Source organism: Heterodontus francisci, chromosome 3 (genome assembly GCF_036365525.1).
Source record: "Heterodontus francisci isolate sHetFra1 chromosome 3, sHetFra1.hap1, whole genome shotgun sequence".
Lineage (NCBI taxonomy): Eukaryota > Metazoa > Chordata > Chondrichthyes > Heterodontiformes > Heterodontidae > Heterodontus > Heterodontus francisci.
The window spans coordinates 134,683,203-134,704,149 of NC_090373.1; the positions used below are offsets into that span (position 1 = coordinate 134,683,203).

General features: G+C 43.1%; 1 protein-coding gene and 1 long non-coding RNA gene across 2 annotated transcripts in view; both read left to right on the forward strand.

Annotated features, from left to right (window-relative positions):
* The first annotated feature begins 3,915 nt into the window (after window positions 1-3,915).
* LOC137352924 (uncharacterized) lies at window positions 3,916-7,037 on the forward strand. The gene is made up of 3 exons (XR_010969793.1): window positions 3,916-4,015; window positions 4,970-5,044; window positions 6,844-7,037. It is a non-coding gene; the product is annotated as an uncharacterized lncRNA (long non-coding RNA).
* Window positions 7,038-9,214: 2,177 nt separating this feature from the next.
* The window catches only part of LOC137361137 (mitogen-activated protein kinase kinase kinase 5-like), a 221,031-nt gene continuing 209,298 nt past the window's right edge, over window positions 9,215-20,947 (forward strand). The window contains 1 exon segment of the mRNA XM_068026081.1: window positions 9,215-9,931. Within this exon segment, the coding sequence (XP_067882182.1) occupies window positions 9,553-9,931 (379 nt within the window). The 5' untranslated portion in view covers window positions 9,215-9,552.

Genomic DNA, 20,947 nt, shown 5'->3' on the forward strand with positions numbered 1-20,947 from the left:
TGTTTAGTTATTTTTTTCTGTTTTTCTTTTTTCTTTGGTTATTTTATTTTAGTTTTTTTAGTTTGGTTAGTTTGTTCCTACTGTGCCTACTCACTGTTTCTGTCTTTAAAAATTTTTAATGTTTGTGTGGATTGCTTTGTGCTTTACAGTCAATTCACACCCTCTCTGTACTAACGCTTTGTCTTTCAGCACACCATTAACATAGCATTTGCCTTTGTTCCATGACTTTCTGGTCATTTATTCTCTGTGACCTTGTCCTATCAACACCTCTTTTGTTATCTCTTGCCCCACCCCCACTTTCCTTGCTTAAAACCTTTTACATTTCTAATATTTGTCAGTTCTGAAGAAGGGTCACTGACCTGAAACATTAACTCTGCTTCCCTCTCCACAGATGCTGCCAGACCTGCTGAGTATTTCCAGCATTTCTTGTTTTTATTATGGATCAACATTCTGATTAATTCTGCCCAATAGTTGGGGAAGTTTTCCGTGTACCATGTTGTTCCTCAAACTATCTCTTATTTGTCATTTTAAAGGGGGAATCTATCCTGCTGAATTGTTGTATAATCTCACCAGCCCTCTAGACATCTCCCTGCAGAATGTCCACTCACTTGCGAACAATGCCCTTGCCATCCATGAACTTATTATGGATGATTTCATCAACATCATGGCCTTAACAGAAACCTGGATGAGGGTTTTTTCTATTCGTTCATTAGATGTGGGCGTCGCTGTCTAGGCCATCATTTATTGCCCATCTCTAATTGCCCTTGAGAAGGTGGTGATGAGCTGCCTTCTTAAACCACTGTAGTCCTTGAGGTGTAGGTACACTCACAGTGCTGTTAGGAAGGGAGTTCCAGGATTTTGACCCAGCAACAGTGAAGGAATGGCAATATAGTTCCAAGTCAGGATGGTATGTGGCTTGGAGGGAAACTTGCAAGTGGTGTTGTTCCCATGCATCTGCTGCCCTTGTCCTTCTAGGTGGTAGAGGTCTCTGTCAAAGGAGCCTTGGTGAGTTGCTGCAGTGCATCTTGTAGATGGTACACACTGCTGATGACACCTTGCCACTGAATGAACCTTCCTTGCCTGGCTACTTCTTTCACCACTTGTTCCACCAAGATTGTGACAGTGGTGGTGTGGCACTTATCAGGAGGTCACACCTTGGCCTGACCCCCTATTCCTCTGGCACTTTCTCCTTCTTTGACCATCTCACTTTGTTCCACCCCTCTCAGCTCAGTTTTGAAATCATTATTCTGTACCACTCTCCCAAGTACTATAAAAATTTTCTCTCCAAAATATCTTCGCTGCTTTTCTTCCTCAGCCTCTGCAGCAAAAACTTCTCTGCCTCGGTGATTTCAACCTCCATCTCAACTCATCATGTTCTCTCTCCTCTGAGTTCACTGCCCTCTTATCCTTCCTAAATCTCTCCCTCCATGTAAACTCCCCAATCCATATTCATAGCCACCCCTTGACCTTGTCATCTCACGTGGTCTTGCTAATCCCATTGTTTCAATTAGAGATAAGGCCATCTCTGATCATTTCCTTGTATCACTGTCCACCTACATCCCCCTTCCATGCCCCAACCCTACCTCATTGTGTATCGATTCCTGGAAAAAAAACTATCATCCAATTCACTTACAACTGCCCTTTCAAAGTCCCAACTGTCCAGCCATTGGCCCTCTGTTCACCACAACATTTCTGCAGCTAATGATTTGCTCAATCGCACCCTCATCTACACCTTTGATGCGCTAGACCCCAATAAAACCATTATTCCCTCTCACCCTGGTTGCTCCCCCTGGTACAGCCTCCATCTCTTCTCCCTCAAGTCCATGGAATGCAAACTTGAACGGATATGGCGGACAATTGGGGTTTACCCATCCACTGCCAGATCTGGCTGAACCACTTAAAACACTATTGGGTCCTTCTCTTGCATGCTAAAACTGCTCACTACTCCAGGATTATCTTGGAAGGCAAAGATAACACCTGGCTTCTTTTCTGTAATGCAAACCATCTTCTTAAACCCCCCTCGCCTGTCCCCTCCACCCTCACCTCCAACGATAAGTGCGAGGAGCTCATGGACTTCTTTGTCACTAAGATCAAGATCATCTGCCTCTGCTGCATCCCTTCCTTCCACTAGCCCAACTGATCAAACTTTCTCTAATGCTCTCTGCTGCCCTAGCCCTGAACTCGCAACTTTCTCTAATTTCTCTCCTATCTCCTTTCATGCCTTCTCTGAACTCATCTTGTCCAGAGACCCACCTCCTGTTGCCTTGATCCTATTCCCGCTAAACTGCCGACCCAACTTCCCTCCTGGTCTGCATGTTAGCTGATATTGTTAACAGTTCTCTTTCGTCAGATGTTATCTCTCTCTCCTTTAAATCTTCCATCATCACCCCCTCCTCAAAAAACCAACCCTTGACCTCACTATCCTTGCAAACTACCAGCCTATCTCCAATCTCCCTTTCCTCTCCAAAGTCCTCAAATGCCTCCATGGCCTTGTCCCTCCCTACCTCTGTCATCTCGTCCAGCCCCGCAACCCTCCAAGATATCTGTGGTCATCCAATTTTGGCCTCTTAAGCATCCCTGATTTTAATCACTCCACCATTAGCAGCTGTGCCTTCAACTACCTCGGCTGTAAGCTCTGGAATAGAATACCCTCCCTACACCTCTCCACTTTCACCTTTCCAATTTTAAGACACTCCTTAAAACCTACCTCTTTGACCAAGCTTTTGGTCATCTAAGCTAATATCTTATTATGCAGCTCAGTGTCATATTTTCTTTATAATGCTCCTGTGAAGCACCTTGGAATGTTTTATTCCATTAAATGTGCAATATAAATATAAGTTGTTGTTATAATTATGAAATTATCATCTTTTGGTTAACCCTTATTTCAGTGCTTTATTCTTAAGAATTGGTGATAAGGGATAGAGTTAGAATGGATATTTTGTATTGAAATCCCACATCTCTGGCATCTCTAATGGGAACAATAAGCTGAGGTTAGCTATCTCCATTTATGATCACAGAACAGGAAATGTCTTCTTCCAGATATCCATCAGTTGAGCATAATAAGCAGAAATGACAGAAAAATACCAGTAAGTATTCAGATATATTCATTTATAATGTTTAGGGTCGAACGATTAATCCAGGACACTTTAGCAGAACAATTCTCCTTTTATGGGCCTATTCTGTAAAATACAGTTCCTTATTATGATAACATTTTTGTTCATAGTTGCTTAATGATGGGGCAGGTTTGATGGACTAGTTGGTCTTTTCCTGCCTATCAATTTTGTATGTTCATATGATTGGATCAAACTCCGAACAGCCTCAGGATGATTTCCTCTTAGTTTTATACTCCAATTTGATAATTAATGTCGGGGCTCCATGAGAGTGTAGTGAGTAAAAGTCTGTGTAGCAATAAGCAATCTAAATTTAAAATGGCCCACCTTCAATTTTTCAATTGAACTGAGAACTGATCTCTTCCACTGCAGTAGTTGGAGGGCTGCAATTGGTCTCAATGGCGCTGGGCTAGAGAGGGGAAATCAGCATGGCTTTTTGCTCATGATTATTAATATGAGAACAGGATTGAGCTGTCTAAACTCACTGAATAATGGCAACACCCATAGAACTAAACTGAATGACAACCAGTGCCTTGAGGAGGAGAGAAAAGGGAAAAACCTGGAAAAAGTGAATGGGGATTGAGGGAATGAACAGTTATTTTAGGAATAAACTTGCTCATTACACATATAATCATAAACGATTTGTCAGGATTTAGTCAACCATGCTCTAACTTTGTGTTAATGGTGTACTGGGAAGCAGAAAGGCAGAAGATCAGTAACTAACTTAGTATAGCAACTAACTACAGATTAGATTTTTCTGCTTACATGTGTTTTATGATTTTATTGCAATCCATGCCAGATATGGAGCATGTGCAACTGACAAAGAAACACTCTTACAGATGAGAATATTTTTCCGTGCTGCTGTTTTATGAATGAAGATGGAGTGACGAGAGCAATTTTTAAAGGTCAATTTACTAAATGTTGAAAATATGTGGGATTTCTGAAAAGTTATCAGTAGTTCACAAATTACTAATCCTCTTTCTGATTGCCCAATATGAACAATTTGTTTAATGTCATGGAATGTGTTATAAGTTATTAAAATCTGACTCAGCATCTCACTTAAGTCAACTATTCCCTAGTTTATTGCTCTTTTAGAAACTACAAATCATCTGCACCCAAAATTATGAGATTGTTAAAGCAAAGTAACTGTAGTCTGAGAATAAATGACAATTCATTTTATGGTGTACAGCTAAAATTCCTAATTACAACAGAAGATTGTATTTTACATTGGTGTTTCTATTTAGCTAAAGGATGTCTGGGAGGTATTCCATAACATTTACTTATATCGGAATCATCTATAATTTAAGTGGACTTCATAAATGAAAACTGTTAGTTACATTCAATTTTATTGAATTTTCAAAGCCTACTAAATAAAGTATATTGCAGACTACTGTAATGAACTTGATCTGTACGGTCATAAACATTAAATATGAAAAGTCACAATATTGAAAATGAACTGAAAAAGTGGGTGGTCTTTTTTACTACAAACGCAATGGAATGAAAATGATTACCTTATAAACATACAAATGCTGAGACGATCTGTTGCATTTTTTTCAGAATGTCCTGCCAAACTTTGAAAAAAATACTCAAACGTTTGGTTAGAATTTCTAAAATGCACTTAATTCCTCTTTGTTACACAGTGATAACAAATATAAATATAAGAAAGGTCAATCAGCTCACAAAGCCCACTTCTTTCAGCATACCATGTACAACTTTCACTGTCGCATTCACCCACAACGAGATGATGTAATAAAATGAGTATCTACCAACTCTACGTACCCTAGCAGGAGAACAAATAATTGTTGATCAAAATAGATGTGTGTTAAAAATGATAATATCTTATGTTTTTTTGTTTATAGGAACTTTATTTCTGAAGTAAATCCTACCCCATCTGGATATGTGTAGAAACAAGATAATAGCTTCGTGAAGGAAAAGTATTAAAAAAAGATAATATATATTTTGTTTGTTGGATATGCCGTGTGTTTTTAAAAATCAGTGAATATGTATAAAAAGAATTGGAAAGACAAAGGCAAAGTGTTTTCTTTGGTGGTTGGCAGTGTAAATTCAGAGTGGTGTGCAGTAATTCACAGGAGATTTGTTAACGCTGAGAAACCAAGGAGAACAGTAGTAGTGCAAGGCATCACTAAGGTTGAAAAGAGTAATTGGGAAGCGAAGGTCGATCAAGAAATAATATCGAGGTGATGCAAAACTTGTTTTTGTTAAAACCTGAAAATTGTAGCAGAAAGACTGGGGGAAGTGATTTCTACAGTTTTGAGGTTGAAGATATGGATGGGGATAACAAACATTCCCCCTCATGATGACTTAGACCATCAAGCTATCTGCAGAGAATATGTATGGAAGGTGGGGTCATATCTAGCCAATCTAACTATTCTAAAATAATCAAGAAGAGACAATGTATAGAAGGTGAGGTCATACCTCACCTTGTTTTGTGCAGGGAAGGTCATGTCTTACCAACTTAATAGAATTCTTTGAGGAAGTGACAAAGTTGATTGATGAGGGAAGGGCTATAAATGTCGTATACATGGACTTCAGTAAGGCGTTTGATAAGGTTCCCCATGGTAGGCTGATGGAGAAAGTGAAGGCGCATGGGGTCCAAGGTGTACTAGCTAGATGGATAAAGAACTGGCTGGGCAATAGGAGACAGAGAGTAGCAGTGGAAGGGAGTTTCTCAAAATGGAGACGTGTGACCAGTGGTGTTCCACAGGGATCCGTGCTGGGACCACTGTTGTTTGTGATATACATAAATGATTTGGAGGAAAGTATAGGTGGTCTGATTAGCAAGTTTGCAGACGACACTAAGATTGGTGGAGTAGCAGATAGTGAAGGGGACTGTCAGAGAATACAGCAGAATATAGATAGACTGGAGAGTTGGGCAGAGAAATGGCAGATGGAGTTCAATCAGGGCAAATGCGAGGTGATGCATTTTGGAAGATCCAATTCAAGAGTCAACTGTACAGTGAATGGAAAAGTCCTGGGGAAAATTGATGTACAGAGAGATTTGGGTGTTCAGGTCCATTGTTCCCTGAAGGTGGCAACGCAGGTCAATAGAGTGGTCAAGAAGGCATACGGCATGCTTTCCTTCATCGGACGGGGTATTGAGTACAAGAGTTGGCAGGTCATGTTACAGTTGTATAGGACTTTGGTTCGGCCACATTTGGAATACTGCGTGCAGTTCTGGTCGCCACATTACCAAAAGGATGTGGATGCTTTGGAGAGGGTGCAGAGGAGGTTCACCATGATGTTGCCTGGTATGGAGGGCACTAGCTATGAAGAGAGGTTGAGTAGATTAGGATTATTTTCATTAGAAAGACGGAGGTTGAGGGGGGACCTGATTGAGGTGTACAAAATCATGAGAGGTATAGACAGGTTGGATAGCAAGAAGCTTTTTCCCAGAGTGGAGGATTCAATTACAAGGGGACACGAGTTCAAAGTGAAAGGGGAAAAGTTTAGGGGGGATATGCGTGGAAAGTTCTTTACGCAGAGGGTGGTGGGTGCCTGGAACGCATTGCCAGCGGAGGTGGTAGACGCGGGCACGATAGCATCTTTTAAGATGTATCTAGACAGATACATGAATGGGCAGGAAGTAAAGAGATACAGACCCTTAGAAAATAGGTGACAGGTTTAGATAGAGGATCTGGATCGGCGTAGGCTTGGAGGGCCGAAGGACCTGTTCCTGTGCTGTAATTTTCTTTGTTCTTTGTTCAATCAAAAGGGTTAAGGTGGAATGTAACCTAATATGAAATGAAGTAATCCTCGGAGGGGGCATAAATGAAAAGTGCGGAGAGACATTGGGTCACGCTGATTCGAAAAACAGACCACCCTACAGTCAACGGAACAGCTCAAGAGAGAAGACTGCACCACAGCAGCTCGGGAGGCAAGGACTGAGGACACCCTGCACTCTGCTGTTTAACGACTGCCATTGGTTTAATATTGCTTGCATATTCTTGCTATGCTTAATAAACTCTCGATCTTGATTCAAGAAACCAGAGTCTGTACCTTGTGGGCCAATGGCTAGTCAACATCCCACCTAAACACACAAAAATCTTACACCAAAATTTCTGAATGAGTGCAGCAGCGGCAGTGGAATGAAGAGTAACTCAGCAATAGAGAAATGAAGAGTTTGTGTGGATCAGAGGCCGGAGGATATTAGTGAGTTAAAGCCACTGACGGATGTAAAACAAGGGCAAGAATTTTGAAGCCCACTATTTGGGACACAAGTTGGAGAATGGTGATAAAACCTTGTGTGCTAACAACGCAGGCTATGGCATTTTCAATGAGTTACAGGAAAACATGTTGTAGAATATTACAGAAGCCAAGGTTTGAATTGATGAAAGTAAGGCCTAAGGTTACAGCTTTGGTGGAGGAGAGATAGGACTGGATGTGGATAATGCTGCAGAGGGGAAGAAATATGGCATGGATGCTGAGCCCAGGTCAATCGGCACACCAAAGCCTGTGCCTCAACCTTCAGCAGCAGCTGGGGAAGCTGACGGAATCTAGGCTGGAAGCACATAGGTGCTGGCAGGATCCAAAGAGGATGGCTTCAAGGAGGATGGCATTGAAATGGAGTAAATCTTTACTCTTCTCAGGCCTGATCTCTGACGGGCAGTTGGATGGTGCAGCAACAGCCTTTGTATCAATGGAAGAGGCAGAAATTTGAAACTAAATGTTGTCAACATCTGGATATCACCAAGGAGTAGCATGTAAATAGTGCAGTGTAGGAGATGGATAGATCTATGGATAATACAAGAGGTAACCATACTAACAGAGGAGTAGCAGTTGCATTATGATGAATATAAGTGGAGCCAAAGATGAACTGCAGAAAGATGTTGGATGAAGTCAGAGGAGCACTGACCATAATAACATTGGCAATATGAATAAAGGAATTGTTTCATCAGAGAGATGTGTTATAAGCTGAATTTGAGAAAGAGATCACATGTTAGAAAACAAACTTTTACTTGTTTCCCATACAGAAATGTAAGTCTGACCTCACCAGTCCACCCAGTTTTGATTATGTAGTCCAGTTCACGTAAGATCAGTCAGACTATAAGTGCTCCTAAACATTTTTAAAAATAAATTATGTTCAAGGGTATTACGATAGAAGTGTTAAAAGTTACTCTCTTCTGGCTTCAGCAAGCAGATAAGCAGTACAGATCAGGATGGTCCCAAGTTGGATCCCGAGTCATACTGACTGATCTGATCTCAGCCAATTTAGCAGCAGAAGGTCACAGTGTCCCTGGGTTAGGGAGTGGAAAAGTAGCTGACCAGTAATGTCCCATGATTGAATAACTTGTCAACACTCTCTCAGCTTACCTGGGAAGAATGGTTACTTGGTTGAGGTAATACCTCAAGAACTAGATTCCAGCAGGAAATCATATGTTTGCAGGAGATCAAGAGAACATGGAAGAAAGTTGGGTAATAAAAACAGGAAGTGCTGGAAATACACATCAGGTCTGGCAGCATCAGAAGGGAAAGGTCACTGACCTGAAACATTAACTTGGCTTCTCTTTCCAGAGATGCTGCCAGACCTGCTGAGTATTTCCAGCACTTTCTGTTTTTATTTTAGATTTCCAGCATCTGCAGTATTTTTGCTTTTCTTAAAGGTTAGAAATGTAATAGGCTTTGAGCAAATGAAAAGGGGGAGAAGAACAAAAGGGTAGGTCTGTGATTGGGTGGAGAGCGGGAGAGATTAAATGACAAAGATGTCATGGAATAGAAGGCAAAGCGAGTAGTAATAGCTGTAGTAAAAGACAAAGCATTTGGGGGAGCGGGAAATCATCTTTATTTGGAAGCAAACACTAAAGGATTTTCTGACGGGCTGTTCAGGCCAAAGGCAAAAAGGTTGGAAATTTACATAAATAGGTCGTGCAAATATTGACTTTACTGGTTGAGTTACAATTCACTATCACGGGCGTATTTCTGTATTTCCATTAACACATTTCATATTTGTAATTCTGCAAAAGTAAAAAAAAATGATGCAAAGAAACACATTTGAAGCATGACGTGAATGTTTAAAAATCCCACGCAGTGCATGTTTAGTGGTGGAGTATTTGCACAAGTTCTGCCACACTATCCTTTCTCCACGCCTCCTTCTCTTGGCCTACTGCAGTCGGCCATCGTGTTGGATGTTGTCCTATTTTGGTAATCGGACGGCCCCTAAACCTTAGACTTGGGACTAAGTGCCTTGTGTTAGTGAGTGGGCTACACATATACACAGTGTTATTCGGATGAATTGCTGTACGTTAACATCACTGTTCGGAATCCAGTGTGGCGTCGCGAGTTTAAAGTGCATTTCTTTTAAAATTCATGTAATTTCTTTGCATTCCCATGTGGGTGAGAGGAAGCCCGGCTGCTACACTGTAGCGAGAGGAGCGGCGGTAACAGTGTTGCTGAAGGCAGTGACTGCAGCAGCTCCGCTCTCAACATGAGCCTGGACAGGGAGGCGACGGGAGCTGCAGTGAATGCAGTTGTTGAAGGTGACGGTGGCGGCTTCGCCATCCCGGTGCCGCTCCTGTGCCCGGCCACCGGCAGCCCCAGCAGCAGCGTCCCGGCCGGCACCTACTGGCAGGATCACACGGCAGCAGCTTCGGCACCCGCCTTGGTGCCGACACATCGGCTCAAGAACCGGCCGACCACGGTGGTTTATGTGGTGAACGAAGCGGCTCAGCTGCAGCTGGCGGAGAGCTTGGCTCTGCAGTGTTTGAGAGACGCGTGCGAGAGTGTTAGCGCCGCCCTGCAGACTGTGCCTTTCGAGAAGCTGGACTTCGGGGAGACGGCCGTCTTGGACTACTTTTACAATGCAGGTAAGCTGAAAGAGGAAAGAAGCACACTGGCCTGGCCACGATTGCAGCTCCGATCTCACTGCAATACTTGTTATACACAAGTCTCTCTTGTTCTGTTAATGAAACTGAAGGCAAAGCCCCACCAAACAAATCTTTAACTTGTTGGTAACTGATCTGCTCGGTGCTCGGATAAGCTTCATCTGGTCGCGCACAATAAGCTGGAGAGTGAAACTTGAAACAACATATTTGAAAGAGTTGAGGTTGGTGTTGATTCACTTAACTTTCTGTGAATCTGGCAGTGCAGCTCTGCTTTGTTGTAAAGTGCATTATACTCATAATTTGAGTGGTGTTCCTCTATAAGAAAGACTAAGATTGAACCTGTGTTTGTTTAAACTTGTTGCGAGATGTTGTGTGCGTAGACCTGACTGTTCAGTAATACGCTCGTTATGATGGAGTAAAGTGTAACAAATAAACCAGGCACAGATTGATTAATTGTGATCTATTGTAATATGTTCAGTAACATTGTGTTCATGGTGTCCTGTATTTGTTCTGGGCATTGAAACCATGACCTAACTATTGGCACAATATTTTGTGAGAAGTGTCACAGAACTGTTGAGTGCAGAAAGAGGCCATTCGGCCCATCGTGTCCACACCAGCTCTCCGAAAGAGCAGCACCCTCAATTCCATTCCCTTGCCTTCTCCCCATAACCCTGCACATTCTTCCTTTTCATATAACTGTCTAATTCCTTCTTGAATGTTTCAGTTGAACTTGGCTCCACCACGTTCTCAGGCAGCGCATTCCAGACCTTAACCACTCGCTGTGTGAAAAAGTTTTTGCTCATGTCACTTTTGCTTCTCTTACCAAATACTTTAAATCTGTGCCCTCTCATTCTCGATCCTTTCATGAGTGGGAACAGTTTCTCCCTATCTACTCTGACAAGACCCTTCATGATTTTGAATACCTCTATCAAATCATCTCTCAGCCTTCTCTTTTCCAAGGAAAACAGTCCTGTCTTCTCCAATCTATCATCATAACTGAAATTCCTGATTTGCATTTGTGTAATTTGTGTAGTGCTGGTGTATGAAGTTTATTGCAAGTTGTGGTTAGAACCACACCATTTCTTGCCCATCAAAATACGTTAATTTTGGGTTATTTGCCTTTTTATGCTGAGTTCTTTGGAGCTATAGAGGTAAGAGAACACTGATTGTGTTAAATTACTGTGAAGTTCAGCTGAATTTGAGTGATACTGATGTCACTGCAGTTGGGGTTGGGTTTTAATCAATGACTATTTAGACTTCGCTGCTCCTGTATAATGGTGCTTTTCCTGCCAACTGATCAGATTAACTTTGTATCTGTCCTGACCAAAGTCATAGTGAAAGAAGAGGTATTCGAGATACTGGATGGACTATAGCTTGATAAATATGAGTTATTAGAAAGGCTGGCTGTTCTTCGTGCTGATAAATCACCAGGACCAGTGGGATGCATTCAAGGATGCTGAGGGAAGAGTGGGAATTGTGGAGGCACTGGCTATAATCTTCCAATTCTGCTTAGATATGGGGATGGTGCCAGAGGACTAGAGAATTGAAAATGTTACACCCTTTAACAAGGGCGTAACGATGAACCAAACAAATACGAGCCACAGTTTAACCTCAGTGGTAGGAAAGCTTTTAGAAACGATAATCTGGGACAAAATTAACAGTTGCTTGAACAAACGTGGATTAATTAAGGAAAGCCAGCATGGATTTGTTAAAGGCAAATCATGTTTAAACTAATTTGATTGAGTTTTCTGACAGAAACATAGAAAATAGGAGTAGGCCATTCAGCCCTTTGGGCCTGCTCTGCCATTCAAAAAAGATCATAGCTGATTGTCTAATTCAGTACCCTGTTCCCACTTTCTCCCCATATCCCTTGATCCCTTTGGCATTAAGAAATATATCTATCTCCTTTTTGAATATATTTAATGACTTGGCCTCCACTGCCTTCTGCAGTAGAGAATTCCACAGGTTCACCACCCTCTGAGTGAAGAAATTTCTCCTCATCTTGGTTCTTAACGGCATACCCCGTATCCTGAGACTGTGACCCCTGGTTCTGGACTCCCCAGCCATCGGGAACATTCTCCCTGCATCTAGCCTGTCTAGTCATGTTAGAATTTTATAGGTTTCTATGAGATCCCCCTCACTCTTCTGAACTCAAGTGAATATAGGCCGAGTCGACCCAGTCTCTCCTCATGCGTCAATCCTGCCATCCCAGGAATCAGCCTAGTAAATCTTCTTTGCACTCTCTCCATGGCAAGAACATCTTTCCTCAGATAAGGAGACCAAGACTGCACACAATACTCCAGAAGTGGTCTCAACAAGGCCCTGTATAACTGCAGTAAGACATCCTTGCTTCTGTACTCAAATCCTCTTGCAATGAAGGCCAACATACCATTCGCCTTCCTAACTGCTTGCTGCACCTGATTGCTTGCTTTCAGCGATTGGTTTACAAGGACACCCAGGTCTCGTTGCACCTCCCCCTTCCCAATCTATCACCATTCAGATAATAATCTGCCTGTTTTTGCCACCAAAGTGGATAACCTCACATTTATCCACGTTATACTGCATCTGCCTTGCATTTGCCCACTCACCCAACTTGTCCAAATCACATTGCATCTTTGCATCCTCCTCACAGCTCACATTCCCCCCAGCTTTGTGTCGTCTGCAAGCTTGGGAATGTTACATTTAGTTCCCTCACCCAAGTCATTAATATATATTGTAAATAGCTAGGGCCCAAGCACTGATCCCTGCGGTACCCCACTAGTCACTGCATGGCGCCTGGAAAAAGACCCGTTTATTCCTACTCTGTTTCCTGTCTGTCAATCAATTTTCAATCCATGCCAGTATATTACCCCCAATCCCATGTGCTTTAATTTTACACACTAACCTCTTATGTGGGACCTTATCAAAAGCCTTTTGAAAATCCAAATACACCATCCACTGGTTCTCCCTTATCTATTCTACTAGTTACATCCTCAAAAAACTCCAGTAGATTTGTTAAGAATGATTTCCCTTTCGTAAACCCATGCTGATTTTGTCCAATCCCGTTTATGCTTTCCAGGTGTCCTGCTATCACATCCTTTATAATAGACTCTAGTATTTTCCCCACTACTGATGTAAGGCAAACTGGTCTGTAATTCCCTGTTTTTTCTCTTCCTTTTTAAATAGTGGGGTTACATTTGCTACCCTCCAGAGTCTATAGAATTTTGGAAGATGACCACCAATGCATCCACTATTTCCAGGGCCACTTCCTTTCGTACTCTGGGATGTAGATCATCAGGCCCTGGGGATTTGTCAGCCTTTAACCCCATTAATTTCCCTAGTACTTTTTTTAAACTAATACTGGTTTCCTTCAGTTCCTCCCTCTCATTAGACCTTTGGTTCCCTCACATTTCTGGGAGGTTATTTGTGTCCTCCTTTATGAAGACAGAACCAAAGTATGCGTTTAATTTTTTATTTTTTTATTTTTTATTTAGAGATACAGCACTGAAACAGGCCCTTCCCTATCATCTCCCTACACTAGGGGCAATTTACAACGGCCAATTTACCTATCACCTGCAAGTCTTTTGGATGTGGGAGGAAACCGGAGCACCCAGCGAAAACCCACGCAGACACAGGGACAACTTGCAAACTCCGCACAGGCAGTACCCAGAATCAAACCCGGGTCCCTGGAGCTGTGAGGCTGCGGTGCTAACCACTGTGCCACTGTGCCGCCCATTTCTTTGTTCCGCATTATAACAAGAAAAAGATTAGTCAAGACAAGTCAGAAACGGGGGAAGCTTTTACAGTCCGTTTTTATTTTCCCCGCAAGTTTACTTTATTTCCCCCCGCGTAATCAACCTCTTTGTCCTCCTTTGCTGAATTCTAAACTGCTCCCAATCCTCAGACTTGCTGCTTTTTCTGGCAATGTTATGTGCCTCCTCTTTGGATCTAATACTATCCCTTATTTCTTTTGTAAGCCACGGTTGAGCCACCTTTCTAGTTTTATTTTTGTGCCAGAGAAGAATGAATAATTGTTGTAATTCATGCACACGTTCTTTAAATATTATCCATTGCCTATCTACTGTCAACCCTTTTAGTAAGTTCCCCAATCCACCATAGCCAATACACGCCTCATACCTTCGTAGTTTCCTTTTATTTAGATTCAGGACCCTAGTTTCTGATTCAACTACTTCACACTTCATCTTAATGAAGAATTCTATCATGTTATGGTCGCTCCTCCCCACGGGACCCCGCACAACAAGATTGTTAATTAATCCTTTCTCATTGCAAAATACTCAATGATGAGGTAGCAGTGTTGATGAGGGCGATGTGGTTGATGTGGTGTACATGGGCTTCAAAAAGGCGTTTGATAAAGTACCACATAATAGACAAACCAGTGAAATTGAAGCCCATGAAATAAAAGGGACAGTGGCTGCATTGATACAAAGTTGGCTGAGTGACAGGACATGGAGAGTAATGGTGAATGCTTGTTTTTTGGACTGAAGGATGGTACTGTTTCCCAGGGGTCGGTATTGGGATCACTCTTTTTCTTGATATATCATTAATGACATAGACTTGGGTGTACAAGTCACAATTTCAAAATTTGCAGATGTTACTGAGGGTGGCAAGAGAACAGAATGTAGTCTGGGTGGGGGACTTCAATGTCCATCACCATGAGTGGCTCGGTAGCACCACTACTGACCGAGTTGTCAGAGTCCTGAAGGACATATATGTCAGACTGGGCCTGCAGCAGGTGGTGAGGGAACCAACAAGAAGGATAAACCTACTAGACCTTGTCCTCACCAATCTACCTGTTGCAGATGCATCTGTCCATGGAAGCATTGGTAGGAGTGACCATCGCACAATCCTTCTGACAATGAAGTCCCGTCTTCACACTGAGGATACCGTCCATCGTGTTGTGTGGCACTACCACCGTGCTAAATCACAGAACAGTTACAGCGAAGAAGGAGGCCATTCGGCCCATCGTGTCTATACTGACTCTGCATGAGCAATTCACCTAATGCCTTATCCCATAACCCTGCAAATTTATCCTGTCCAGATAACAGTCTAATTCCTTTTTGAATGCCTCGATTGAACCTACTTCCACTCACTCTCAGGCAGTACATTCCAGAACCTGACCACTTGCTACAAGAATAGGTTTTTCCTCATGGATTCAGAACAGATCTGACAGCTCAAAACAGGGCATCCATGAGGCAAAGTGGACCATCAGCGGCAGCAGAATTTTATTCAACCACAATCTGTAACCTCATGACCTGGCATATCCCCCATTCTACCATTACCATCAAGCGAGGGACCAACCCTGGTTCAATGAAGAGTGCAGGAGGGCATGCCAGGATTCACAGCAGGCAGACCTAAAAATGAGGTGTCATCCTGGTGAAGCGACAACACCAAGACTGTTTGTCTGCCAAACAGCGGAAGCAGCATGCAATAGACAGAGCTAAGTGATCCCACATCCAACGGCTTAGATCAAAGCTCTGCAGTTCTGCCATATCCCGTTATGAATGGTGGTGGATAATTAAACAACTAATTGAATGAGGAGGCTCCACAAATATCACCATCCTCAGTGATGGGCGAGCCCAGCATATTAGTGCAAAAGAGAAGGCTGAAGCATTTGCGACCATCTTCAACCAGAAGTGCCGAGTGCATGATCCATCTTGGCCTCCTCCTGAGGTTCCCAGCATCTTGTATGTCAGTTTTCAGCCAATTTGATTCACTCCACGTGATATCAAGAAACAGCTGAAGGCACTGGATATTGCAAAGGCTATGGGTCCTGACAACAGTCTGGTTGTGGTACCAAAGACTTATGCTGCAGTACTAGCCACGCCCCTAGCCAAGCTGTTCCAGTACAGCTGAAACACTGGCAGCTACCGACAATATGGAATATTGCCCAGGTATGTCCTGTCCCCAAAAAGCAGGACAAATAAAATCTGGCCAATTACCACCTTATCAGACTGCTCTCAATCATCAGCAAAGTGATGGAAGGTGTCATCGACAGTGTTATAAAGCAGCACTTAAACAGCAACAACCTGCTCACTGATACTCAGTTTGGGTACTGTTAGGACCACTCAGCTCCTGACTTCATTACAGCCTTGGTCCAAGCATGGACAGAAGAGGGGAGGTGAGAGTGACTGCCCTTGACATCAAGGCAGCATTTGACCGAGTAAGGCATCAAGGAGCCCTAGCCAAACTGAAGTCAATGGGAATCGGGGGGGAAAACTCTCCACTGGCTGGAGTCATAACTTGCACAAACGAAGATGGTTTTGGTTGTTGGAGGCCAATCATCTCAGTCCCAGGACATTGCTGCAGGAGTTCTTCAGGGTTGTGTCCTAGGCTCAACCATCTTCAGCTGCTTCATCGATGATCTTCCCTCCATCATAAGGTCAGAAGTGGAGATGTTTACTGATGATTGTACAGTGTTCATTACGATTCACAACTCCTCAGATACTGAAGCCTCCGTGTACATATGCAGCAAGGCCCAGACAACACCCAGGCTTGGGCTGATAAGTGGCAAGTAACATTCCCTCCATGCAAGTTCCAAGCAATGACAATTTCCAACAAGAGAGAATCTAACCATCTCCCCTTAACATTCAATGGCATTACCACCACTGAATCCCCAACTATCAACATCCTGGGGGTTACCATTGACCAGAAACTGAACTGGAGCAGCCACATAAATGCTGTGACTACAAGAGCAGGTCAGAGACTGGAAATTCTGTGGCGAGTAACTCGCCTCCTGACTCCCCAATGCCTGTCCACCATCTACAAGGCACAAATCAGGAGTGTGATGGAATACTCTCCACTTGCCTGGATGGGTGCAGCTCCAACAACACTCAAGAAGCTCTGCACCATCCAGGACAACGCAGCCTGCTTGATCAGCACCCCAACCACCACCTTAAACATTCACTTCTTCATCCACCGACGCACAGTGCCAGCAGTGTGCACAAGATGCAGCAACTCCCCACACCTCTTTTGACAGCACTTTCCAAACATGCAAGCTCTTCCATCTAGAAGGACAAGGGCAGCAGATGCATGGGAACACCACCACCTGCAAGTTCCCCTCCAAGTCACACACCATCCTGACTTGGAAATATATTGCCATTCCTTCACTGTTGCTGGATCAAAATCCTGGAACTCCCTCCCTAACAGCACTGTGGGTGTACCTGCACCAGATGGACTGCAGCGTTTCAAGAAGGCAGGTCACTACCGCCTTCTCGAGGGCAATTAGGGATGGGGAAGAAATGCTGGACTTGCCAGCGACGCCCACATCCCATGAAACAAATTGGAAAAAAAAAACAAACAAAACTTGGAAATATTGTGAACTGTGAAGAGGATGTTGACAGACCTTCAAGAGGACATAGTCAGGCTGATGGAACAGGTGGACAAGTGGCAGATGAAATTTAATGCAAAAAAAATTAAGTAATACATTTTTGTAGGAAGAATGAGAGGCAATATAAAATAAAGGATACAATTCTCAAGGAGGTGCAAGAACAGAGAGACCTGCGGGGGTATGCACAAATCGTTGAAGGTGGCAGGGCAAGTTGAGAAAATGATTGAAAAGGCATATGGTATCCTGGGCTTTATAAATAGAGGCAGAGAGTACGAAAGCAGGTAAGTTATGATGGGCCTTTACAAAACAATTGTTCAGCCTCTGCTGGAGTATTGTGTCCAATATTGGGCACCACACATTCAGGAGGATGTGAAGGCATTGGAGAGGATGCAGAAAAGATTTATGAGAATGGTTCAAGGGTTGAGGGAACTTTAGATTAGAGAAGCTGGGGTTGTTCTTGGAGAAGAGAAGGCTGAGGAGATTTGATAGAGGTGTTCAAAATCAAGAGGTCTGGACAGAGTAGATAGAGAGAGATTGTTCCCATGAACAGAAGGATCAAGAACCAGAGGGCACTGATTTATGGTGAATGGCAAAAGAACCAACATGAGGAAATACTTTTTTAAGCAGAAAGTGGTTAGGATCTGGAATGCACTGTCTGAGATTGTAGTGGAGTCAGATTCAATCATGGCTTTCAAAAGGAGAGAAAATTTGCAAGGCTATGGGGAGAGGACGGGGGTGTAGGACTAGCTAAATTGCTCTTGCAGAGAACTGGCATGGACATGTTGGGCCGAACGGTCTCCTTCTGCTCTGTAACCATTCTATGATTCTGTATAATTTCCCCCAAATTTTCGCACACACACTCTATTTAAATAGATATCAGCTGTGGTAGTGGTCACAAAAGGGTATCAAAACGAGAGCTTAAGCTGGAGTCGAAGTTGCTTTAGTAGCTGAAGATGAATGTGTTTTTGTGCCAGATGTCAACAACTACACGTAAAACAGAGTAGACCATGTTTACGAAATTGTTTTACTTTTTAATAAGTTATTAGTTTTGATATTTGTAAAGAATTGGTGAGAGTTTCAATGGGGATTCTTTTCACAGGCCAACCCAGCCATATTTATATTTTCGTAATAAACAATCTCTCCTCGTCCTTCACGACCTGTCTTTAGCCATTGACATGGTTGATCACATCATTCTCCTCCAACACCTCTCCACCATCATCAAGCTGGGTGGGTCTGTACTTACCCAGTTCCAATCTTATCTTTCTAATCGTAGCCAGAGAATCGCTTGCAATGGCTTCACTTTCCGCTCCCGCACTGTTACCCCTGTTGTCTCCTTGGTCTATCCTTGGCCCCCTCCTATTTCTCACTTACGCATTACCCCTCAGCAACATCTTCCACGTGTACCCTGATGACACCCAGCTCTAACTGACCACCACCTCTCTCGATCCCTCACTGTCTCTAAATTGTCAGATTGTTTCTCCGACGTCTAGTACTGGATGAGCAGAAATGTCCTCCAATTAAATATTGGGAAGACCAAAGCCATTTGGTCTATGCCACAAACTCTGCTCCTTAACAATGGAATCCATTCCTCTCCCTGGCAGGTCTCTGTAGCTGAAGCAGACTGTTTGCCACCTTGGTGCCATATTTGACCCCAAGATATTATTTCGACCACATATCTGCACCATCACTAAGACCACCTGCTTCCACCCTTGTAACATTGCCTGACTTCTCTGCTGCCTCAGCTCATCTGCTGCCGAAACCCTCATCCATTCCTTTGTTACCCCTAGCCTTGGCTATTCCAACGCACTCCTGGCCAGCCTCCCACATTTTACCCTTCGTGAATTTGAGGTCGTCCAAAACCTTTCTGCCCGTGTTCTAACGCGCAGCAAATCTTGTTCACCCATCACCTCTGTACTCGCTGATCTACATTGGCTGCTGGTTAAGCAATGCCTTGATTTTTAAAATTCCTCCATGGCCTCACCCCTTCCCTATCCCTGTAATCTCCTCCAACCTCACAACCCTCTGATATTTGCGCTCCTCTAATTCTGGCCTCTTGAGCATCCCCCATTATTATTGCTCCACCATTGGGGACCATGCCTTCAGTTGCCAAGGCCTTAAGCTCCAGAATTGCCTCCCAACGCCTCTCTGCCTCTCTACCTCTCTTTCATCCTTTAAGACACCCCTTAAAACCTACGTCTTGATCAAGCTTTTGGTCTCCTGCCTTAATATCTCATGTGGCTCTGTGTCATTTTATTTGGTAATGCTCCTGTGAAGTGCCTTAGAACCTTTTATTAAGTTGAAAGCGCTATATAAATACAAGTTATTGGTGCTGAGCATAAATGTACACAGACCAGTGAGGAAAAAAGCCCTCTACCACCCAAGGCTCAGCTCACCAGTAGTCAGCAAACATGCAGCCTCTGCCTCTTTGAGCCTGGAAACGCTGCTATTTCCCACTGCCTCAATAGCAACATCTCAATTACCATATTTTGCTGCTGAAAGCAAAGCTGTTGTGAGCAGTCTGACTATATATACCCCCTCAAGTTTATATTTATTATCAACTCGCATGCATTGGATAGTGGAAGAAAAATCAGATTTAAAAAAAACTGTCATAGGATAGAAATTGAGCAATAAGCATTGTGCTGTTACACTATCTTGCTTCGCAACCACCTCCCAAATCCAAACTTTAGTCTTTATCTGTGTTTAAAGTACGAGTCCCTGCTTTAATTGTGTGAGGCAAAAACTAGTTCTCTGGGCTCTTTGAGAAGTAGAATTACTTCATGTAATTAACCCAGACAGCCATCATTGTGAGGATGAGGAGGGGAAGAACTACATTTTTTTTCAAGACAAATTCAGTCCTATGGGAGTAGCGCTCTTATTAGAATTTGAAAATTACAGGTAACTACATAGTACATAGAACTACTGTAAACTGGTTTTCTTTTGAAAGGCAAAGCTTTATGTCACAATAGTTTATGCTGTCTCATTCAGGGACCGTAATTTAGTTCATTTGTAAATGCATTACATTACAAGCTTTCATATCATGTAGCATGTAGAAATATTGCAGAATATTATTCAATAAAAAAATTCCCTGAATGTGGCAGGATCTGAATGTTGAAGTAGAATTTTCTTCAATTAAAAATTGAATGGATGGATTTTGCAATGACATCCAATTGAGATAAGCTCTTAATTTTGCTGAACGCAAGTCCACTCAGCATCGACATTCCTCTGTGTACAAAACCACTGCTGCTTATTGCCATATCAAATATTTAGAGATAAATTCCGTAAGCTGCAGTCTGATTCTGATGAAAGTCTTCAACTCATAATATGAATTCATTGGCTAGAATTTTATGCTTCTACTCTCCTGGGAGCAGGCTGGTGGGGCTGCTGGTTGGGGGCGGGGTGCCTGCCTCTGCCACTATTTTACCAGCAACGGGGAAGGTGACAAACGGCCCGCCCATCCCAAGCCAAATGAGGCCCTTAAGTAGCCAATTAATTGCCATTTAAGGCCCTCCTTCCGCTGCCACTGCTATCATGTGCGGTGGACAGGCATTTCAGCCCCTGAGGAGGTCACCCAATACCTGGCAGCCTCCTTGCGGTTTTCCAATCCGCTGGGATCCTCCTGAAATCCAGTGAGTTCTGGAATATTTCGACCAATTCCTCCACTATCTCTGCAG